Source organism: Anarhichas minor, unplaced genomic scaffold, assembly GCF_050575085.1.
Source record: "Anarhichas minor isolate MPS153535 unplaced genomic scaffold, ASM5057508v1 ptg000155l, whole genome shotgun sequence".
Taxonomy (NCBI): domain Eukaryota; kingdom Metazoa; phylum Chordata; class Actinopteri; order Perciformes; family Anarhichadidae; genus Anarhichas; species Anarhichas minor.
The window spans coordinates 2,612,978-2,637,859 of NW_027466601.1; the positions used below are offsets into that span (position 1 = coordinate 2,612,978).

Genomic DNA, 24,882 nt, shown 5'->3' on the forward strand with positions numbered 1-24,882 from the left:
TGAGGGCCTCTTGTGCTGAAAATATCTGTGTGATGTGGTTTACTGTTTCAACATAACTTAACATATCATTTGCATGATCTATTTATCTATTATTTTCTGTCTGTAAAATGGGAGAAAATGGTGACAAATGTCCAAAGATGACGTCTTCAAATGTCTTGTTTATTCCAACCAACAGTTACAAGATATTCAATTGTAGAAGTGCAAAAATAAATCTATCACAGAACCTAAGAGTTCTGACTTATTTCTTGAATGTTTTATCTCTTTATTGATTAACCGGCTGTAAACATGACAATGCGTGTACAGTTTCACCTCAAAGATGGAACAATCTCTGCTGTATTCAAAGCTGGCTTTAACGTTCTGTGAACTCTTTTATGATCATTTAAGATGTTTTGGTGTGAGAGGAGATTCTGTGGTGGAGCTGAGGGAAATCTCTCTCCTGGCCTCTGCCAGCTCTCAGAAAACCCTGCCGAGTATCTCTATCTGTTTCCACATAGAGCAAGCAGATTAGCAGGAAGATTTAAGGGAATATTAATAAGCTGCTGTAAACCACAGACCCCGGCTAGAGACGGAGAGGGACGAATATGAGCTGGTTCCAAACTATAATGAGCTGTCACAAAGTGATTACGCACTTTCATGATATAGTCTGCGCTGCTCAGTAAGGCATGGCATCCAATGTCAAGTTACGTTTTACTGTAAAAGAAGAAGAAAGAGGGCTGTGGGTTGACCCATGTAGGCTTCTGGTAAAGATCCTGAGACACTCCGTTCTGTATGGTGTCAGAGCTGAATTCTTCTGCTTGTGCCTCTTCATATAGGACCATCATGTTTGTAAAATAGTGAATGAAGTAGAAACCCTTCTGCTTTCAATGGCTGCATCTAAACTAGCTTTGGCGTGATGCTGACCCTGTGGTCGAAGCTGTATATAGTTCATACCTTTTACATCGGAAATCTTCACGGATCCTAACTTTAGAGTCTGGCTTGGTGCCTTTGTCGTATCTCTTTCTGTTGGTTCCTGTTATCTCTCTTGTTGCTGGTCTCTTTAAGCCAGGAAAGGCCCACAATAATAGATATATAAATATATGTATAAACTATTTTTGAAAGAATAAAAACTAACATGTAATTTATTCACGTAGCCTGATTGTGAAATATGTCGGGGGACTTGTCATGGTGCTGTTGTTGGTTGACCAGCTAACGGCTGACGTCACATTCGCCTTAAAAACCGGAACTGTGTGAAACCAACTGTAATGCAACATGCATGAATTCAGTCAGAACCAGTCCAGAATAGAGCCAAGCAGAATACACCCCATCAAAGATTAGGTCCACCAAGACACCAACACTTTACTGACACTCTTTGTCTCCACGAAAAAACCAAACTTATTTTACGACGCCCCAGGTAATAAAGATCTGATAGTGGGTCCACTATGGCCGTATTGACACACAGACCCTGAGCCAGCAGCAGCAGAGCACCATATACCCAACCACACTTATTAGGACCCAACTCATGTTCAGGTGTCAGATTGTAGAAAGCGAGTGGACCCATGAAGTAAGGCTGCAACCAACACTTATTTTCACTCTTAATTAATTAAGATTCCAATTGTTTCCTTTATTAATTCATGAATCATTCAGTCGAGAGCAGTGATTTTCAACCGCTGTGCCGCGGTGAGAGATCGTCCGGTGTGCCGTGGGAAAAGGTCCAATCAAATATTATTTAGTTGCTGCAAATACTTTGCCATTGTTGAGCGTCTGATTCTGGAACATAGTGGCTGGCTAAGTAATAAATACTCTTCCATGCCAGTGGGTGGCAGTAGGTAGCGCAGTAATGACCGTGTTCATTTAAGACTGTAGAATGAAATGACGCGCGGGAGAAGTTGCGGTGACAAGACGAACAGCGATGGAGAAATATTTAAAAGTAAAAATGAGCTGGACAACATAACCCAGATGAAAAGCCTTGTAAGGATCAACACATTGAGAGACTTGTCATTAAATTGTCAGCATATATCCGGCCCTCGGTACAACGGCCCGCCAGAAAATATCATGTTTATCATAACTGGCACCACCGCAGAGCTCCGGGACCAAAAGTGGCGATGTGAGCTGACTTTATGTGCAACATAACGAAGCATCTCACTGCGCTAACGCTCCAGCTTCAGGGACGGGGACGCGTGATCAGAGGCGCAGCTTGGCCTTCCAAGCTGCGCCTCTGGGAGACTCGGGCGCAGAAAGGAAACTTGGGTCACTGTCCGTGTTTCCAAACCGTGTCTCCACCGCTGTGTTCCCGACTGCGCATGTTGCTGATAAACTGGGCGCACTTGGCACAGAGTTCACTCTGCGATTTTCCGACTTTGCAGCTCAGAAATTTAAATTTGAACTGCTCGGCAAACAGTTTGCAGTTGACGTGGAAAGAGCACCTGTGGAGCTGATAGAGCTCCAGTGTAATGACACTCAAGGCAAAGTGTGACTCTGAGGACGCTGCGCAGTTTACAAGCTTCATCGCCGAAACGATGCCTTAACTCCGCCTACATGCTGCTCATCAAGCTCTGCATGTTTAGAAGCACATACCTGTGTGAGCAGCTTTTCTCTGTGATGAAGATGAACACAAACCCACACAGGAGTCTCACTGATGCACCTTCACTCCATCTTGAGGGTTTCCACAGCACAGAACCTAACTCCAGACATTAATGACCTGGCAGCCAAGAGAAGATGCCAAACATCTGGCTCTGGCACATATGCATAAAAGAATGTAGCCTATTTATTTTTGCACTTTGTCCAATATCCCTTCTGTCCTGTTTATTAAATGGTGACTCTATTTGGCCCTCAACGTAGTCCCGATTTTTAATTGTGGCCCTCCCTGTGATTGAGTCTGAATATCTGCTGTATTATGCTAAAAGGTGTCATTTTGTAACTTTTTTTGGTTGTTGGTGTGCCGCGGGATCTTTTTAATGTTAAAAATGTGCCGCGGCTCAGAACCATCAAATATTCAGTCAGATAGATTTTTTTAAAGATTGTTGATGGTCAGTCAATCACATTTCCTGCTGCACCTTGAAGGCCACCGCCGTCCACACTGCATTTCCCTCAGCCCGCCCCTCCGACCAGCCATTCAGCAGCCAGGGAAGCGAGCTAGCGTAATTAGCTCGACCCAATCACGCTGGAGGCATGAGGGCCGGATTAGTCATTAACCGGGGGCTTAGCTGTCAGCTGTCAACCACGCAGGAATGCTGCTAAGTCTCTCAGTGCTCCCTGCCACCAAGAAACAGAGAGAAATAATAATTCCGGGAGCAAAAATAGTTCTTAAAATACAGTGGCGCTGCCTGCTGTTCTGTTAATAGCCAGAGCCACGGGGGGGATGGATCAGACACCAGCTGTAAATGTCTCTGTCGAATATGCAGCCTGCTGGTTTCATGTCCGGAACATGATATTAATGTGCTTATTGCTGAAAAACTGACCTGAAATCAGTCTGCAGTGGCACTAATCAGGCAAGTTTTCACAGTCCCAAAGTGTGATATTTAGTGGTGTCAGCACTCTGCTTGTTTTGGCCCTGCAGTGGGAGAAAACCCGATGGTTTGAACACAGAGAGTCTTTGTTCGAAGTGAGTAATAAGAGAGATTTGGCAATGCCGGTTCCATTAAAGAAATTGAATTTTCCTTCTGTGTGTCGTCGATATTCTCCCTGCTCCTCTGCTCACTGGAATCTGCTAACTGACCATTAGCAAGCTTGTTAGCTTGGAGAGCTTTTTTATGGAACCAAATGATGGCCATTAGAGAGAATGCAAGTTCGAAGGCACTTCAGAATTGGCTTGATTTTTCAGAACCAGAGGTTGGTGCCTAATTCCAGGCTGTGTGCCCAGCCCGCACTGATCTGATGATCACACAGACAGAAAAGAGACGCACACCTAAGGACACGAGACCAAGCACGCCCAGGTGCTGCAGGTGGCGCCGCCTCAAGCCGCTCGTTGCACAAATCATATCATGCACGCTGGCGGTGAGCAGCATGATGCCATCACACACACGCTCTCCGGTTCTGTGTCTCGCAAGCGTGCATCTTTACACACACACACACACACACACACACACACACACACACACACACAAACGGCAGCAGCTGTATGCGGATATTTGAGATGCACACCCAGACATTTTTTTTAAATACTCCAGGAATATCTCCATAGCTTTAAAGAGAGGAACCGGATTGTGAAGGAGGCGTCTGATTCTGGCTAATGTGTTTATTTTAGCTTAGCCCCAAAAATAGAAGCCAAACCCTGCGATCCATCGGGGCGCCTATAAAATAACCATGGACGTGTTGTCCCAGATACGAGTTGTTTGAATCCCCTCGCTCCAGTTAAGCTCGCTCACTGGCAGCCTCGTACTGCAGCCCAGTACGACGGACTGGTTTCTGGCCGATGCCGGCGTCTCCCCATATGCACACGGGACTGCGGGCTTCCCCCGTCCTCGATCCGCTCTCTCCCTCCTCGCTCATTAACATTTCAAGAGGAAAACGGGATTGGAGAGGCACAGTAAAGCCCCTCTGTAACTCACACAGAAGACATGTTATGTAAAGCAGATACTTTTTGACACACAAATGCTACGTGAGCTTGTTTTCTACACGATGAATCCATTCTGTGCTCTAATCTACCAAAGTGCCCTTTTTCTGCAGCCGCGGAGCTTTTTTGTCTGCAGCTGTGTCTATGAGACCAGTTATTCTCCGCTGGAAGTTCATCACAAGCAGCTATATTTCCACAGATACTAACTGACATTTTGTCCGAAGCACTATCAGCCCGGGTCCAACAAAGGTTAATTGCTCTCGTCGCCGTCAGGTTGCGAGGCTCGCCGAGTCCTCCGGTCCGTGAAATGAAAGTAGCTGTCGTCATCCCGATGAGACGAAAGATGCTGACTCACTTTCATCTCAGGCTTTCAATGCATTGTTTGTTGTTGTTGTGCTTTTTTCCACTCGCAAGCCACCGTCCGTGTTTTGCTGAGCCATGTACGTTATTTAAACACAACGCCTTCCTGAACTACTGTGTGTGTGTGTGTGTGTGTGTGTGTGTGTGTGTGTGTGTGTGTGTGTGTGTGTGTGTGTGTGTGTGTGTGTGTGTGTGTGTGTGTGTGTGTGTGTGTGTGTGTGTGTGTGTGTGTGTGTGTGTGTGTGTGTGTGTGTGTGTGTGTGTGAGATGGAGGTGGGAGGAGGTCGGCGGATGAGAGGACGGAGGACAAAAGAACAGAGGGAGGAGAGTGGATTGATGCTCCAGCTCCCCTCTAACCCCTGCGGCCGGTCTTCCAACACTCTGCCGTGCGACTATTGCCATGGCCACGGATGCAGCATTTCCTTTAACATGCTTTCATCTCATTCAATTACACAATCGCATTACGTAACGCGGTTCAGGGGAAGCGCACACGCCACGCTCCGAGGTGCCACGTCCGAGGTGCCACGCTCCGAGGTGCCACGTCCGTGACGGAAAGCGGAGCGGAGTCATTATTTTGGCGTCACTGGGATATCGTCCCCATCACACACTCTTTCTAGTGTTAGCTCTGTTTGTGTCTGCGCCCTTCAACATGACATGCAGTCACCTTTAGATGAGATCTGTGTTTGAACGATGCTTCCACATGTATTTGACAGGCTGTTTATTTATTTACTACGCCTCCGGCTGAGGCAAGTGTTGTACAACCGTTTGAACTACAAACGGAACAATCAAGACACGTTTAAATCAGAGAGGATGTCACATACGATATTTATTTGGGGGGGTATTAAATAGAATGCAAAAGAATATATATGACGCATAGACATCCACTGTGACTGCGAGATTATGAAGTACAGCTAATAATCTGCCCTCATTGATGTGCTGTAAACCTCAATATAATGCAATCAACAGCAGCACAGACTGCAGCCTCCACGATGTGCTTCTGTTCAGTCAGCACCTCTCTAAAGCAGTGAGCTTTTTTCTTTTATCTCGGTGTACCGAATACACTAAACTTGTTTTTAGCGGCACCGACCTTTAGCAGCAGCACGCATGCCGGGTCTCCAAGATCTAAACGTTACTGTGTGCTTAAAACGTATTCTCAAGCACCATTAACAGTGTCTTAAAGTATCTGAAATGGGTCGGGGATAAGGCATTTCACAATGTCCGTCTAATCGTTCCCACTTAACGCGTGGTTGTGAAGGTGGCCGGGTTGAACCTCTCTTTGAACCCTCTATATTTGTTCAATTCTTCGCACAACTACTTCTTTAGTTGATGTCAACCCAGAGCAACACAGTGACTGTCAGTCCAAAGGTGTGCGCTGTTATTGTCATTTCAATTTTAAATTCTCTTCAATCTGAAGGGGAGGAGGCAAGCTTTTAATTGTGCCCGTTTTGCTTGAGATGTGGTCAAATGACTTGTTGGTGAACCCTTAAGAGGCTTGGCAGTTTCATATTGTACCAGCAGGTCAGTTATACGTACATCTCAAGGCTCGGCCATTCAGTGATGTGTGTATACCGTTAGTTCTAACATTTGTGTATTCCTCGACAAACGAGAAGCCAGTGTGAGGTCTGGAGAGCTGATGTAATGTGTTCTACTGACAGCAGCAGCAGATTCTGAATCAGCTGCAGCAACATGACCGAATGTGTCCAAAGCGCATGAGCTGCTCAGATACTACTGATGTCTCAGAGTGCGGCGCGGCGATGCTGCAGAGCCGGTTGCCATGTGTGCTCCGAGAGAAAGCCCCTCCCCACCCCACTCACGCTACTCCCCTCATGTCCAGATGCATTTGACAGGAGGCTCCCGCCCACTCCCCGTACCCGTCCCGACGGAGACACCTAGGGGACTCAGGGTGCAACTACAGCCCCGCATCCCCACTGCTGCCCTCACCCCGACCTGCGCTCCTTTACACACACACAGAATAATTTATGGCATTTTCCGGTGATTGTACATGCCCAGTGGGATGGGAGGCTGGAGCAGGGGGGGGGGAGACATGGAGTAGTAGTCCCAACACGGCTGTAAACACGAGGGCTACAGTAAGCCGTGTTCCACGCAAGCCAGTCTAATCTCCATCAGCGAGCCAGTTCTCATCAGTTCCATGAGTTGAATCAAATCGCACGTCTCCGTGTTGGGCAACACTCTCTCTCCAGGCTGCATGATGCAGTCAGTCTGTGGTGGTTCTGTACTGCGCCGGCCCGCAGTCTGAGGCGCATTCATCACGGCCATGCAGACAGGCTGCTGCTGCTAAGATTTGTTCTGCATTCAACGACACACCTCTCTCTCCTGCACTCTCTCACTCCATCCATCCATCCCCCCCCCCCCCCCAGGTCCTTTCTTTTTTTTTTATTACCCGTCAGAGTCTCGACCCCCACTGACCCCCAGTTGTGAATATGTAAAAGTTGAATTTTTTCATTGTTGATTGCTGTGAGTCCATGTGCTGATAATATCTATGAGCAGCCAGATCTTTAGCTCATAACAGATCAGATATCAGTGTCTCTGCTGCTGTTGGTCAACATAAGAAACAGCAGTAAAGGACCTTATTGTAGCTCGTTCTATGACGCCATGTCTATCATGCACTATAAACATACTTATATGTGTTATAATCTGCTTATAGCGCTGTATAATCATAGCTATAAACACCCATAAACATTCATAATGCTTTATGATAATAATCATAACACATTATAAAACATTCTGAGGTCAAGTATCATAACACTTCATAGTGGATAATGAGTTGAAGGGCATATATATACAGTTGTGTGAAAAAGTGTTTGCCCCCTTCCTGATTTCTTATTTATTTGCATGTTTGTCACACTTAAATGTTTCAGATCATCAAACAAATTTAAATATTAGACAAAGATAACACAAGTAAACACAAAATGCAGTTTTTAAATGAAGGTTTTTATTATTAAGGGGGAAAAAAATCCAAACCTACATGGCCCTGTGTGAAAAAGTGATTGCCCCCCCCTGTTAAAACATAAATTAACTGTGGTTTATCACGTCTTTGGAAAGCTGAGTTCAATTTCTCTAGCCACACCCAGGCCTGATTACTGCCACACCTGTTCTCAATCAAGAAATCACTTAAATAGGACCTGCCTGACAAAATGAGGTAGACCAAAAGATCCTCAAAAGCTAGACATCATGCTGCGATCCAAAGAAATTCAGGAACAAATGAGAAACAAAGTAATTGAGATCTATCAGTCTGGAAAAGGTTACAAAGCCATTTCTAAAGCTTTGGGACTCCAGCGAACCACAGTGAGAGCCATTATCCACAAATGGCGAAAACATGGAACAGTGGTGAACCTTCCCAGGAGTGGCCGGCCGACCAAAATTACCCCAAGAGCGCAGCGAAGACTCATCCAAGAGGTCACAAAAGACCCCAGAACAACATCCAAAGAACTGCAGGCCTCACTTGCCTCAATTAAGGTCAGTGTTCATGACTCCACCATAAGAAAGAGACTGGGCAAAAATGGCCTGCATGGCAGAGTTCCAAGACGAAAACCACTGCTGAGCAAAAAGAACATAAAGGCTCGTCTCAGTTTTGCCAGAAAACATCTTGATGATCCCCAAGACTTTTGGGAAAATACTCTGTGGACTGACGAGACAAAAGTTGAACTTTTTGGAAGGTGTATGTCCCATTACATCTGGCGTAAAAGTAACACGGCATTTCAGAAAAGGAACATCATACCAACAGTAAAATATGGTGGTGGTAGTGTGATGGTCTGGGGCTGTTTTGCTGCTTCAGGACCTGGAAGACTTGCTGTGGTAAATGGAACCATGAATTCTGCTGTCTACCAAAAAATCCTGAAGGAGAATGACCGGCCATCTGTTTGTGACCTCAAGCTGAAGCGCACTTGGGTTCTGCAGCAGGACAATGATCCAAAACACACCAGCAAGTCCACCTCTGAATGGCTTAAGAAAAACAAAATGAAGACTTTGGAGTGGCCTAGTCAAAGTCCCGACCTGAATCCGATTGAGATGCTGTGGCATGACCTTAAAAAGGCGGTTCATGCTCGAAAACCCTCCAATGTGGCTGAATTACAACAATTCTGCAAAGATGAGTGGGCCAAAATTCCTCTACAGCGCTGTGAAAGACTCATTGCCAGTTATCGCAAACGCTTGACTGCAGTTGTTGCTGCTAAGGGTGGCCCAACCAGTTATTAGGTTTAGGGGGCAATCACTTTTTCACACAGGGCCATGTAGGTTTGGATTTTTTTTTGTTTTCTTAATAATAAAAACCTTCATTTAAAAACTGCATTTTGTGTTTACTTGTGTTATCTTTGTCTAATATTTAAATTTGTTTGATGATCTGAAACATTTAAGTGTGACAAACATGCAAAAAAATAAGAAATCAGGAAGGGGGCAAACACTTTTTCACACAACTGTGTATATATATATATATAAGGATATATAGCTGAATATACATACAGTATAAGATATATTTATCAGACCTCAGAAAGTCAGTATCAACAAGGCGCTAATGCAGAAATGCCTCATACCGATACTGTCTGCAACCTGACGGTATCGGTATGTTCAAAGATAAAAGCCTAAAAATATAGCATTCAAAATTATTTTTCTAAATACAAAAAGATCCGATTTGTCGTTCAAAACGTGTGTTTTAAAGACGAGTAAATCAAGCGCTGTATTGTTGAAAGAGCTGCATTACAAAATGTATTGCAGACATGTTGAGGGAAGTGTTGACGCTGATAACAGACACCAGCGTACTAATATATAGCTCATCACTTCCTTATCTCACTTCCTTGCCACATCCCTTTCTGTCTTCCTTCCTCTTGCCGTCTACTTCCCCACCGCTGCTCCTCAAACTAGGCAACGACTTTGCCGATACCCTGTTACGCAATCGATCCTCTCCCTCGCACTCATCTGTTCAGGTGAGAGATGCTCAGTGATCCCTTCGAGGACTGTCTGAACTGCCAGTGTGTCGGTCAGCACTGTCTGCCGGTGCCCCGGTTTGACTCCAACACACAGAAGCACGCTTCTGATAGAGGAAGCTCTGACTTGTTCAACACCGTTTCCTGTTGTGTCAGATGAGTTTGTGCGCTGCACTCCGTGTTTTGTGAGGCAGACGGATCCGGTTCCCCCATCTCGCCTCTTGTCACACAGTCGGTCTCAAGTTCCCCTCCTACCTTCACAACCGGACCGTTGACACAGCAGGAGGACGGTGGGAGAGGGAAGAAGAAGAGAAAAATGGAGCTTCTGTGCCTCGGAGGGAGGTGAAGTGTCTCCCGTCACACTTGATGGTCGCCGTGCATCGCCATGCGTCGTGCGTTCAGTACGTTCCGAGGTTACAGGAGAGCCGGGGAGGACGACGACGAGGTGTTTGTGAGCGGCCCCGGACACAAGGTGACAGCCGATAGGGACCCGAACCCAGAGACACAGGGGACATGAAAATATGTGGACTTTGTTTGTCTAAAGAAGGTGATATTTGAATCATGACCGGTGTCTTTGCACTGCGTCCATTCTTAATATAGAATCTGCTTTGCCAACAGATTGGATCTCATGTCCCCTAACAATTCATCTCCATGGTGTTTGTTCCTCAAAGTATCCGCTTGTAGTTTGAGGACTTTCCGCCGTGGCCAGCCCTGTTCTGTTTAAACTGTTCAATTGATTTCCAGGCAGCGTTAATGAGTTTGCCTGTCTGAAGAGCAGCCCACGCTCACTGACTGCTCTCTGCCAGGAGAACACTTGATGTTGAGTTCAGTTCATCATCTTCTGTCTCCTGCTGTTCCAGGCATGTGTTGGAACTCCTCTCTCAGCATATGCTGCACACTGCATGAGGCGCTTCAGTCCAACACAGAACAGGCCAGGAAGGCACCTATTGTGTCCTGACTTCACTTCTATTTTTAGATTCAAGGGAGCCGTTAGTCACCTGTCTCTATAAAGACAGCCATGAGATATAGATGGATGTTTTTAAGCTCATTTTGATTTATCTGCATATTTTTCAACAGTTAAAGCTTCAGTTTATGACTTATTAATTCACTTTTTGTCATATTTGCTCAAACTGTCACTATATCCTGACAGCAGTACACGAGACAGATAAGCGGTGGAAAAGGAAGGAAAACAGCCAATCAGAGCCGAGGACGCAGTTGTCAGTCACTGCTCCTGAATTCTGATGAAACTTTGAATCTAGGCAGCACTCATTAGATATGAATCTCTCAACATTTCTCGTGTTTAATAGTTTCCTCCGGTCGGTCGGCGGGGCTTGGTTTTGGCCCCATTGTTGTCATCTTGACTGCCGGGTCACAGACGGATGTTCTCATTTGACAGCTAAGCAGTTCACTTAAATATGTCTCTGAAATCATTTGAACATGTTTCAACTCCATCACAGTTTCTTAATAAGCAAGTTTAAAGGATAAATTTTAAATGTTGAAGCATGACTCATGTTGTGTGTCTGTATCGGAGGTCTTGCATAAAGACGGTCATGTTAATTACGGTCTTTTTTTTATTGCATTGTGGTCAGCATCCTCCAACACTGGTGAGTGTTCCCCCTCTTTCCCATCCTCACTGTGGAGGTCTAAGCTGAGACCTGACCTTTTACTTTTGTCTGAAGTAAAGGTACCGTGTGATTCACAGTGTCTTCTGTGTGTACACTTGAGATGTAAACATGTGGAATGTATTTCCCTCCTCTTAAAACATTTTCATTATTTAAAACCTGCATTGTTTTCTTCTTTTCTATCATTGTTGGTACATTGCAGCCTTTCGTGGCACTTTACCTCCACCTACGGTGCAATAGTGCGACACTGTTGGCAGGACTGTGTATCGGTACACTTGAGGTCAAAACCTGCACAAAGAGGGGGTCGTTTCAGACTGGGTCTGACTGTCCTCTGTCATGTTTGGATCGGGTCTCTGACATTGCCTTACCTAGAGCCGTGCTGTGTGTGTGTGTTGCATTATGGGAAATGTTTGACGGAGGGTTTATGGAGATTGAGCCGTAAGAGTTGAGATAACTCTGCGTCCCTCAGTCCCAGCCTCACACCTTTAGGCCTCACTCAATCGTCAGCATTTCGGCTCGATCTTTGCAACATTATTCCCTAAAAACCCAATTAGAAACCCCGCGCTCAGCCCAACCGCCACCTGTCTGCGGTGTGACTCCACTGCTGGAGCACTCGGCGTGCGTTGGCCTGACACTGAGACGCAGCGAATGAAACCTAACTGAAAACAGCCGGACGCGGCTGAAGCCTTTGCTCTGCTCCGGAATGTGTGCAGGATATTAAATGATCATTTCTGTGAAAAATATTCCTGTTATTCCCCCCCAACAAAACGTCAGGAAGTCCCATCTGTTCAAATCCTCTGACTGAAGTGCCCCCCCCTCCACATTCCTCACCTGTAACTAACAGAAGGGGGGGTGCTGGGGGGGCCTCTGATATTAACTCTTTGGTGGTCGGCCGTCTATCCGCCCTGTGTTACAGACTGTTTGGTGCTGCAGAGACACAACGCTGGCTTCAGTCTAAAACATTTAGTTTTTCCAGAACAACGTTAACTGCTCTGAGCCGTAGCCATGGTAATGTAGTGGCCTTCGGATGCTGCCAGGTTTCCAGAGACACACTGTTTGAACCGTGTCTGAAGTGCGTCCACTCCGACACTGCGGGGCCACATTGGTCATGAAGTTTGCCGGCTGCGGTAAGCGAGTCCAGTCAGACGTGTTGTGAAATCACCACATCCTGTCGGAGTGCTGAGCCTCCTCTCCTCTCTGCAGGTGTCCAGCAGCTTGTCAGACACATTTCAACCAGAGGCACTTCCTTTAGTTATTACAGAGGATTGTACCTTATCCACTGTGAATTATTCATTTGTGATTCCCAACACAAATGTGAAATCAGTGCTTCTCAGTCCCCCTTTATCCAAATAGTGAATTCTTGCTTCAGCCTCAACGGCTGTAAAGCTGCGTTCAGGAACCCCGGGTTAAAGAAAGACATGTCTTTCTTTTGGAGCAGGTGAGGCCATCACCGTGTCATCAGGACAAACAGTTCAACCTGGCTCAACTTTTGGCGAGACGCTGCTTTGGCCAATCAAATACTGTACATGTACAAGCGCACATTTCTGGAAGATTACCTCATTGATATTGCAATCGTCACAAAAAGCCCTGACTGAGTATTACAGAGTGTTGTGCAGTGTTTCAGCATCTGATGGGCCTTTACAGACTGTCACACAGACTTCCTGGATCGTATTGCTGGACTGTTTTTTCTTCTTCTATCTGAATTCCCACAAACACTTTGATCATCTTCCTCAGTACGTCTTCTCCAGCTCAGCTCTGGCCGGTCCAGAGCTCTGCAGCAGGCTTTTAATAAAAGCTAGGTTCAGATCACTCAAGTTTGAGCGTCTCTGTTTTGTCGCTTATAGAATTGATTTAAAAGTTGACATAAAAGACATCCATGGTCTCTAGCAGAGGTAGCCAACACGGTCCATGTGAGTCGCCCGTAAGGCATGTTCTAAAAATAGCACTAGTCCCCATGGAGCTCCGTCTATGTGAACCGTTAACCGAAGGTGATCACAAATCCCGCATGGTCTCCGATTAGCCAAACGGGCGGCCATCTTTAAAAAGCATCTTGAAATCCATTTGCTTTCCTTGGCTTTTCATCACTTTTTATTTTCTCTTATGTGTTCTACACTTAATTGTGCTTCTTTTCACATATTGCCTTCTCCGTCTCTTCTGTCTCACTCTTATACTTTTCTTTTTAACTTCTGTTTTGAGAAGTGCTACATACGTTAGCGGCCCCATGCTAATACCAGCAGCCTTTTATGTCCACAGCATTTGTGTCGGGTCTCAGAGTAGACCGATAAATTATTGTTAGTGTGCCCAATCCACCCGTTCAGAGGACCTGATCAGAATCTGACCGATGTGTTTAACAAATTTGCGAGCCACATGTGGCGTGTGATTTGATCAGCAGCTGCATCCTGCCGTGCAGACTGTGAGAGAGACTCGTAACTCTCTGCTCTAAGAAAGAGAAGTTGGGCTTCTGGAGGGATTTGGGTTGCGGAATTTCTGCAATGTCATTGAATTTGTAGAGGACACTTCTCTGGAGAAGTTAGGGGGAAAACTTAAAGTTCAGATCTTTATTAGAAGCCTGAGGAGTTGCATAGAATTGTTGATGATCTGACCTCACCTCTCCTTTCCTCCACCAGACAACATCACCCACGGGTCAGGGCCGGTCCGACTCGCCCGTCTACACCAACCTCCAGGAGCTGAAGCTCTCGCAGTCCAGCCTGCCGCCCGTCCCCTCCAGCTCCCCTCTCCACGTCCTGGGCGACTGGGAGACCCACAAAGACCTGAGTGGTAGGCATTTCTACTACAACCGAGCCACCGGGGAGCGGACCTGGAAGCCGCCGCGCACCAGGGACGCCAGCGGCAGCACCAGCAGCATCCGAGGAGACAGCCAGGGCACGGCGGAGAGCGAGGTGAGGGGACGCTTGGATCAAGTTGATCCGTTGAATCGATAAAGTAGTTCAAAGTAATTTAATTGTGAGACTATTCGACTTCTGTTAAAAAGCTTCTAATTGGGCATACGGAAGCCCTGAGAGGCAGGGGAGATTCATCTATCTGGTGATCCATGTTTTACGTCTGATCTTAATTGTTTTCTCTTCAAAACAGATGTTTTGCCAGGATACTCTTTCTCAGTTACTTTTTTTTTTTGGCAGGTAACTAAAAAATAATTAAAATTACTATAATATTAAAAACATCCAGTTCACCCGTTTATTAGTCCTAAACACTGGAGAGAAAACAACTCTTTTTCCCACACTTCCCTCTCAGGGCTTCCGTAGCAGCATGGACACAACATCACTCCTGTTTAGACCCCCAGGGGACGCAACATTAACTATCCAACACTGCCCCCATGTGGTGGTTTGCTGTATGGTCTTATGTTAGGGAGAGAAAGGTGGTAATAATATATACTTTGTATGTAGTATTGTTGGAGTATAATCAGTGGTGAATTGATCAGTCAATCAACATAAATGAATCAACGTAAATGTCGAATTGCTTAAGCTGCTTTCAGGATTTCCTTGTATTTCCTTATATCATTGTAAACTGAATATATTTGCATTTTTGCATTTTTTTTTGCTTTTTTTGCATTTCATTGACCAACAAATTCATCAATTTATCACATACACACGTTAATCAGCAATAACTGGTAATAATCATTCGTAGCAGCTTAATTATTACAGATACGGTTTTGAAAGCAACATTTTATTGTTGCTTTCAAAGACGCAACATTGAGTCATTTAACTCTTTTTATGAATGTTTGGATGTTTTGTGAAATGCTCTTATTTGCTTCATGGTGAGAGTTTACAGCAGCATGTTAGCTTAGCTTAGCACGGCTGTAAAAAGGAAGAAACCGATTTTAAATAATGTGTCTACCAGCAAATCTACAGCTCCCAGACTAACACATGATACTGTATGTTAGCCAGGGTAACTGTTACCGCTAAGCTGACCGGCTGCTAAACCCCCCCATACTCTTAAGTTTTTAAAATGTTTTTAATGTCTTCATGGTGTATTTGTTGTGTCTACTAATGAACCACATAAAAAACGTGTATCATAAAGCCGTCCGTCTCTCGTCCTCTGTCCTCCACAGCCGCTGTCCTCGGAGGAGAACTGTCACAGCACCCACTCGAGTCTGTCTGACAGCCAGTACGGGTCGCCCCCTAGAGGCTGGTCCGAGGAGCTGGATGAACACGGACACACGCTCTACATCTCCGAATACACACAGGAGAAGGTGCGGTTCATTGATTAAACTTGTCCAGGGACGACGGTGTCATTTGATATCCACCCCTGCACATGCCATCTGCATCACATATGCAGATATTTTCCCCTTTTTCCTGGATGCTGACTGGTGTTTGTGTTGGCAGTGGATAAAACATTTGGATGAACAAGGCCGGCCCTACTACTACAGCTCTGACGGGTCCAGGTCCGAATGGGAACTGCCCAAGGTAAGACTATCCTCTGAACATTAGCTGTCCTTTGTCTTCCTGTTACATCCAACACACCCCATTCTAAAGCGACTGGACAGTTCCCTCATATTACATCACCCAGTGACACACTTTGTGTGACTCCTCCCGCTGTGTATGCTTAAGACTGGTCCTGTTAATGTAAGTGGATGACCGTCTGACGGGCTCCAGCTTTAAGTTGAACCCCGGGTGACGGGACTATTACTGGCCCGTTAGCTGCTAATCTGAATAGAGCGGTCCATGAGTGGACAGTAGCGCGGACATGGGTGCCTTCAGCGGACGGTCGCAGACGATGCCTGGGATGTAAGGAGAAGTCCCTTTGTCCAATGGTGCTGTGGACAGTGAGAGGAGAGGTAGGGCAGAGGACAGGTACCGAAGGGGTGCGCTAAAGGAGCTCCGTGACGTCTTAAAGCTGTCCTCTCTGTCTCCGCAGTACAACATCTCCCCTCAGTCCGGCGAGGTCCCCAAGAGTCGCAGTCTGGAGAGGAAGCAGCAGGACCCCATCGTGCTCACCAAGTGGAGACACAGCACCTACGTGTTGGACCTCAACGACAAGGTAAGACGATGGGATTGGAAATGTGAGAGCTGATGAGGTAACGCAGACCGTTGGGTCCGATCAACGTGGAGACGGACGTTCTTGTTTTTCTGGCAGGCTGTCTGCTCTTTCCGTTACCCGTGTTATTGGCAGTCAGTGTAATCCCCCAGTGCCGTTGACGCGTTCAGGAACAGGCTCACACTGGATTTCTCTCTTTTATCTTTGGAATATTGACAAAGCATGGTGCACTAACCAGGTTCATGTAAGTGCCTGTGCTGTAAGCTAACGTGTTGTTTTAAATGTTGACATCAGACACTGACTTCAGGTTCTCTGTTCTGCATTGATCACAGCTAGTGTCTGTGTAGATTTAGGTTAGAGATAAGTTCCACAGGACACGGTGATCCATTCCAGCAGACACGGTGTTCTATGAGTGCTATAGTGAGTTAGTATTGTACTCCTGTAGAGCTGTGGCCCTTAAGAGACACATCATGAGAAGAATGCCACTTCTAGTCCCTGAAACAGCGGATCCTACGTTTACATAATGCAACCAGACGCATGTTCCTGCTCGCCCCTCCCAGCGTTATAGACACATATGAACCAATATATTTAACTGTAAAATATCTTTCAAATATTAACCAATAGTTGACATTTTCACACATCTAATGTATATAAACAATAAGGCGACAGGTACTCAGGCTAAATGCACATTCACTCATCTGCGCACAATCAAAATATGAAGTTATTTCTATTATTATATTGGCCTGTCACCTGGCTGTGTGTAGTTTGCGTATGTGTCTAACTGAGCAGCATGAGCCACTTGGGTTAGACTTTGGAGATCCAGACTTAGCCTGTGAAACCAGAAGGTGTTCTGTGTGACTGCCCTCACAGTGAGGTGGGTTGTATGAGGTCAAAGCAATGTGCTGCTATCGACGGGGACACCAACAAGAACTTATTTAAGACCCCTAAAAAACCATCAATATCAGTTTAAGTGTACGCTGAGTATAGAATATTTCCAATTGGGAACTTAAGATGCTATCTTTGCTCACTTCAAAGACACAAGACTACTTTGAGAGAAACAGTGATTTGACTCCTGTGTTTCAGAGGGTTAGTTGAGATTCACAATGACACAAACATGCTGACCGATGGAGGCAGCGGTAGACCAGCAGCTCCTGTGTTCTACGAGGTAAATGTACTGTTTCTGTCAAAGGAGTCTTGTGGTTGTGAAGAGAGCTTATATAACGACTTCAGGGCCTCACCAAATGACTGATCAAAGTAAAGCGCTGAACATATTCTAAATACATAGTACGCTTAAACCGGTATCTATTATTTCGGTGTCTAAAGTACGTCCACAGCAGTACATTGCTTTGCTCCTGTCTGTTCTACTGCAGTAACACACGGACTATGAGAAGAGCCCCATTCAACCACACTACCAAACATCTGGACTGTCCCTTAAAGCACACACAGTGTGTTTAATGTTCTGTTCTATTTATTCATGGAACATTTTTGAGCACACAATTTATTAATGTGTACCCACAGATTATTCACACGGTCTCATAAATGGCCGCGTGTGTGAAACACCGTGCCCTCAGTTTGTACAGCAGGCCCAGCTGTTATCACACACTTGACTTGTAAGATTAGTGGAGTCAGATTTATCTTTGATATCCAATTTTTACCACATTTACCGTTTTATTAACAAGGTGCACCGTACGTCATGCACTGTCAATGACCTGACCCGCCCCCATGAAGAGTTCATCTTTAAAGCCTTACAAACATCACCTCCATATTTTATTTTGGAAAGGTTAATAAGCACTGTGGCATACTGTTCCAGTTTGTTGGGGACCTTCAGACTAGAAGTGTAAAGAGAGAGGCTGACTCTGTGGCGCTTTCCTTGCAGTTCTCGCTCAAACTCTGGCGGTTTCCCAAGAGGAGATTCCGTCTCTCTCTCTGCCGTGATAAAGTTGGTACCACACAGAGCCTCTCCTCTAATCAACAGACAATCCGTGTTGATTCCCGTAGAACGGCTTGTTAAATAGCTGTGCTAATCGTTGACAATCAAAGTCGTGTGTTGACTCAATCAGCTGAGAATCGTGGAAAAACAGGAAGGAAAGCAGCCTCTTGATATGAATCTCTAACTCTGAATTCACTTCCATCCAAAATCTCAAAACGCATGCTGTAAATCCTAACTCTCCTTCCCTTGTTGACCGCCCTAGTCCAACATGATCTTGTGATTTCCTCTCCAGGCTCCTGATCCGTCCTCTCCTCCTCACTAACCTCAGACTTTGTCTCCATGTGTGTCGTAGTCCGCCCGGTAGTTGTTAGCCACTCATCATGTTGTGCCTCTTGTTGGTAGGAGTGTGCTCCGGCGCCCAAGCAGAGTTCTCCAGACTCTGACTCCTGCCCCTCATCTCCTAAGCACCCCTCGACCGTTAGTATCCCAGCTTGCACTGCAACGCATCGCACTCACCACCACCATCGTCATAGTCCAACTTTTCACCTGCCTATGAATGAAAACACATCTTTCTCTCCACTGCATATGCTTCCTCTCATCTGCCACATCTAACTCCTACCACAACACCTCGCACCTCCACGTGCAGAAATTCACTTTGCGGTGGTGTTAGGGCGCCCTCTGCTGGTGACATTTGGACACAACATCAAGTCCCATTTGCTTCTCAAGCTTGTGTGTGTGTGTGTGTGTGTGTGTGTGTGTGTGTGTGTGTGTGTGTGTGTGTGTGTGTGTGTGTGTGTGTGTGTGTGTGTGTGTGTGTGTGTGTGTGTGTGTGTGTGTTCCGGCGGCTTCTTACCTGCATCTGTGTCTCCTCAGCCCTCAGAGAAGTGCGGCGTCCTCAATGTCACCAAAATCACAGAGAATGGCAAGAAAGTCAGGTGAGAAGCGTACTTTATCCAAAGTCCAGAGACTCGTCTCAAACCCGACACCCTGTAATGCGATGTGTTTCTACTGTGACATACAGAAAGAACTGGACGTCCTCGTGGACAGTGCTGCAGGGTTCCTCCCTGCTCTTCGCAAAGGGCCAAGGGGGCAGCACCAGCTGGGTACGTATCCCATCAGCCCCGGGACGCTCATGTTCCTGTGACGTTTCTGAGCTTTATTTTCTTTTTAGCATTTCCGTTCATCTCCGTGTTAGTTCTCTCTCTTCCTCGTTTGCCACCTGCGCTGTGAAATTTGTCCACCTCTGTTCATTGCTTCTCCTCCTCTCCTCTCCTCTCCTCCTGAAGTCTTACTACCGCAGCGGCTCCATCCCCGAGCTGCTCCTCACTCTCCTTAGCAGCTGGAAGCGCTCGGTCAAGCCCCGTCCTGCTGTCTCCTATGTGAACTGTCGGCCTGTGCAGGCTGCCGCAGTATGTTCCCTCTCTGCATGTGTGTGCCGCTCCTCCTGCCTGTCTTTCATGTCTTTCATGTCTTTCATTCACTCCTGCTTTAACTGACCGGGACTCTGGTGTGTGTGTGTGTGTGTGTGTGTGTGTGGCTTGTTTTAGCTGATCAGAATGTAAAATAAGCTGCACTAATCTATATTTCTTTAATAACAAGTGGATCAAATGATGATGTATAATGTAAACCAGACTTTGCGGTTCCCTACCTACCTCACTACCCGCTCAGAACCAAACAGCAGACAGAAACCAGTTTGTTAGGAGCGGGTACAGTGAGCAAAGTGGAGCTCAGGCTAAGCTAAGGAGCCCTCAGTAGCTGGTAGAGACCATCTCAGCTATAAGGAGAGTGAATGCTGGACTAACCTCAACGAGGCTCTGTGTCTGCTGTGTGTGTAAATAGGCAACAGTTAGCTAACGTGTTCGCCATAACAACTTTATAACGTAATGATGTGTGTGAGTGTTTACAGCTTGTTTCAGCTCCCCAACAAGTTGCAAACAAATCACTTAATGCAGGTTTAAGTTGGATGGAAGGATTAAATTAGGCTATGAAGTCCTTTAAAAGGTTGTGAAGTAGAATTCACAATTCACAAGTAGAATTTTGACTTATTTTCTTGATTTAGCAAGAACACGTGTCAAACATCCCTGAGTTGTAGGCTGTTTCTGTTAGAGAGATGACAGGAGAGACAGATGGGGAGAGACGGTGCTAACCAGCGTCCTGCTCTGTGTGATAACCTGAGAGAATAGCAGCTCGCTGGTCTGAAGTCAGCCTCACCAACAGCAATCGTAGTATCATTTCTGATGACATGACACCATAATTATGAGGCTAACAAAATGATCCTATTTAGGTGTTTTTTATTTTCACAATCCCTCATAAAGTTTTGGTAATAATGTTTAAATTCAACTACAACAAGGACATCACAAAGGTCTTACATTCTGTGTATTATTAAGAGTCTAACCAAAAGCGAATCAAGATGTGCAATGTTTAACAACCAGTAACAGTGTTTGTGTAACTAATACTGAAGATGTGTGTGACGCCTGCTGTTACACACACATGTCGGTGGATATTCACTTCACAAATAGTTTCTTGCTTTTAACACAAAACTCCCCCGAAACAACAAGGTGTTCCTGTTGTACCGTCTCTGTGTCAGACTCTCACACTGTTTCGTTGATTCCAGAAGTTCGGGGGCAACCAGTCGAAGCCCGAGTTCACCGTTGATCTGCGGGGGGGGGCGGTGGATTGGGCCTCCAAGGACAAGTCGAGCAAGAAACACGTCATCGAGGTACTGAACCACGGCTGATCTGTAGATCAACCTGCGCTCTGTGTTGTTCTTTAATGGTGTCAAAAAAGTAACGCTGACTTCTTCTCCCGCAGCTGAAGACCCGTCAAGGGACGGAGCTGCTGATCCAGTCAGAGATCGACAGCGTCATCAACGACTGGTACCGGGCCCTCACGGAGACCATCAACACACACGTGAGGGTCTTTCATCAGAAGCATCTTGACACAAGTGTTTATCTGCTGTCCTTCAGCTTCACCTCTTCATTGCTGCTGCAAGCTTGGTTTGAGCTAATGGGCCTGAGAGTGTGGCTGTATGAGGTACTTCTCCATCGTCAGTGTATTACTACCAACCAAGTACCAACACGGGAGCACAGCAACGTACGACTGTGGACTATTTTACACTCCTAAGAGAATCAGTTGAAGTGAACTCTATATTTAGAATATGTTGGCTGCTCCACCTTGCTGTCAGACAGACCTTTCCGAGGGAACTGAAGCCGTTATCTGAGCTCTCTTCAAAGCCTCCAGACTCCTTTTGTCATTTGACCTCCCAGAACACAGGAGCTGTTGGTTTATCACTGCCTCTATCTGTTAGTTGTGTTGTGTGACTGGTGAATCCCAACTAACTCTTTTAAACAGCAGAGTCACACAACAACACAGACAAGATAACCCTCAGAGGCAGCAGTAGACCAGCTACTCCTGTGTTCTACCAGGTCAAATTACTTTTTGGCAAAGGAGTCTTGTGGCTTTGAAGAGCGCCTGGATGGATATATTGGCTTCAGTTGCCGGTCACAAAGGGCTGTCTGACGGGAAGATAAAGCGCTGAACATATTCTAAATAGAGCAAACACTTAAACTGATATTGATTCTTTTACTGTAAGTGTCTAGAATACGTCCACAGCAGTGCACTGCTCTGCTCCTGTGCTGGTACTCCTGCTTCTCCAAATTCCATCTACTTCAGGAAATACAGACGATGGAGAAGTACCTCATACAACCCCACTCCACAAAATCCAAACTATCCCTTTTAAAAATAGATTTCAGGGTTCGTACAGTCATGGAAAACCTGGAAAAGTCATGGAATTTTAAAATGGTTATTTCCAAGCCTGGAAAAGTGCTTGAAAAAAATAAAATCTCAAAAGTTTTGGAAAAGTCATGGAAATGTGTTATATTCATATTTTCATGTCGTTCATTTACGCTGAGTTGCCAGCCAGCGTTTCTCAGATTGGAGTGAGACGAGGAGAAAAGGTGATGTCGTGATCTTCGCAATAGAACATCTTTGATGTGTCGAGTCTTGGCCAATCAGCGTCCAGATGTGTACAGTGTCTTCATTTCCCTCCGTTAAAGTTTCAGTTACGTTATGTTCCGTTGCCGTTCAGACTTGCTGGGTTAAGTTAACGTCCACTGCATGCGGAACTTTGTCGACTGTTAACGTTCGTCATTATCACGATTTAGGAGGGAAAAAACGTAACGTGATGAAACATGCAGCCCCCCCCGTGTTCCGGTTCAGTTCACGCGCTCACTCATTAACGTTAAACCGGAACACTGGCGCATCTGGTTGCAGGTTGTTTGTTTTAACTCAAAGTAGAATGAGGATGATTTCGTGGTCAGAATAACTTTCATGACCACGAAACATGAGGCCCAGATACTGATGAGATGATGAGGTCAAAGAGCTTCAGGAAGAGGAGGCTGGTTATGTAGCGAGCTGTGAGTGGAGCTGGGCCTGGATAAAGGTGGAGGTGGGCCTGGATAAAGGTGGAGCTGAGCCTGGATAAAGGTGGAGGTGGGCCTGGATAAAGGTGGAGGTGGGCCTGGATAAAGGTGGAGGTGGGCCTGGATAAAGGTGGAGCTGGGCCTGGATAAAGGTGGAGCTGAGCCTGGATAAAGGTGGAGCTGGGCCTGGATAAAGGTGGAGCTGGGCTTGGATAAAGTTGGAGGTGGGCCTGGATAAAGGTGGAGGTGGGCCTGGATAAAGGTGGAGGTGGGCCTGGATAAAGGTGGAGCTGGGCCTGGATAAAGGTGGAGCTGGGCTTGGATAAAGTTGGAGGTGGGCCTGGATAAAGGTGGAGGTGGGCCTGGATAAAGGTGGAGCTGGGCCTGGATAAAGGTGGAGGTGGGCCTGGATAAAGGTGGAGCTGGGCCTGGATAAAGGTGGAGCTGGGCCTGGATAAAGGTGGAGGTCTAAACAGACGCGAGTACAGCTTCCTGCTGTCACAGTGTTTTAAATACATTGATAAGGCAGGCTATGCTACATGCAGCCTCTGCTCCATGAGATGAACTACAGCAACAAGGGCTCACATGTCCTCTCATCACACTGTTCACTGTGATGACCACAGCCAGTGGACCAACAGTCCCACGTTGCTCTCAAGAACCCTGAAGTAATGAGAGGGTTAAGGTGCCTGTACCTTCATTTCAGCAGGTTGCTAATACAGAGGTGTGTATAGATCACAGCTATTATTTTACTCTTGATAAGGTACCTTAGCCAGAGTAGATTATCATTTTAATTTAAATAATTGAACTGGATTGAATGCATATTAATTGCAAATAGAAGATAGGCCACAATTCTACCGGCTGTACAGTAACAGTGGAAGTTAATATGAAGCCATACAGTAACAGGGTTCAATTAAAACTGTGCACGACAAAAGGGAAAGCAATGTGTGCACTAGCTGGATGCTACTACCTACTAAAGCTCTTATTGATGTGTCAGTGTCAACCAGAGTATATTTATAAATGTTTATTCTTTTAATCAAACTATTGTCTCTCATTCGTTTGTGTCATTTAAGGTTTACTGTATGCTTTGAATTCTCATTGTTAGTTTAAATTTTCTCACTTTTTCATGTATACACCGAGATTTCACAAAATGTTTGGTCATGGAAATTTGGTTTAAAGTCATGGAAAAGTCATGGAAATCCATTGGTCAAAATGTGTATGAACCCTGAGATTTAGTCTGCGCTGACTGGAATCAGAGTGTATCTAACAGCACACGTGTGTCTCCTCCTATCCAGGCCTGGGAGTCAGATGAGGCCATCGAGGAGGACATGCCTGAGTCTCCAGGAGCTGAGAAACAGGACAAGGAGAAAGACCACCGGGACTCCAAGAAGAGCAGGGGTGAGGCCGAAGGAGAAAACGTACCGTCACGCTGTTTATTGTTAGTGTCTGTAAGAAATACACTCACGTCCTGCTCCTCTTCCTCAGTGATGAAGACCTCTGTGAGTATGGACTCATCAGACCAGAAGAAAACCCGGCTGAAGCTCAAGAAGTTCCTGACGCGTCGACCCACCTACCAGGCCGTCCGGGACAAGGGGTACATCAAAGGTATTCAGACGGAACACATGGGCCACTGCGTCCCACATGTGGAGACGTGTCACTGTTTGAACTGGTACCAGCAGACGCATGACAAGCTAGAGACGGCCGTGTGTTTGGTGGTTCACAGATCAGGTGTTCGGCTGCAGTCTCACCAGTCTGTGCCAGCGGGAGACCACGTCAGTACCTAACTTTGTCACAACGTGTATCGACCATGTGGAGAACACAGGTATGAGCAGCACCCAGGACAGAAATGTTTTGATTTGTCCCGCCTCAATAACTAGAGTAGAGCTTTAGTGCTGTCTTAGAGGTGGGAGTTACCAAACACTCGGTATGGTTCATGTTGTTTGATGCATCACCTTTTAAACACACATCATCATTCATAAGGCTCTGTGACATCGTGCTCGTTCTGTTGGCTTTGAGCCAGCTAGTGGCAGGCAGGCAGACAGGCAGGCAGGCAGGCAGACAGACAGACAGACAGACAGACAGGCAG

General features: G+C 46.0%; 1 protein-coding gene across 3 annotated transcripts in view; it reads left to right on the plus strand.

The window, feature by feature from the left end:
- The window catches only part of arhgap12b (Rho GTPase activating protein 12b), a 50,090-nt gene that overhangs the window by 21,164 nt on the left and 4,044 nt on the right, over nt 1-24,882 (plus strand). Inside the window, exons 2-13 of one of the 3 annotated variants that reach the window (XM_076085445.1) lie at nt 14,081-14,353; nt 15,523-15,663; nt 15,797-15,877; nt 16,329-16,451; nt 18,781-18,861; nt 19,243-19,313; nt 19,400-19,481; nt 20,996-21,097; nt 21,190-21,288; nt 24,092-24,194; nt 24,282-24,401; nt 24,520-24,618. In XM_076085445.1, the coding sequence (XP_075941560.1) occupies nt 14,081-14,353; nt 15,523-15,663; nt 15,797-15,877; nt 16,329-16,451; nt 18,781-18,861; nt 19,243-19,313; nt 19,400-19,481; nt 20,996-21,097; nt 21,190-21,288; nt 24,092-24,194; nt 24,282-24,401; nt 24,520-24,618 (1,375 nt within the window). The remainder of the gene's footprint in view (nt 1-14,080; nt 14,354-15,522; nt 15,664-15,796; nt 15,878-16,328; nt 16,452-18,780; nt 18,862-19,242; nt 19,314-19,399; nt 19,482-20,995; nt 21,098-21,189; nt 21,289-24,091; nt 24,195-24,281; nt 24,402-24,519; nt 24,619-24,882) is intronic. The other 2 variants (XM_076085443.1, XM_076085446.1) reach the window with 2 other exon arrangements.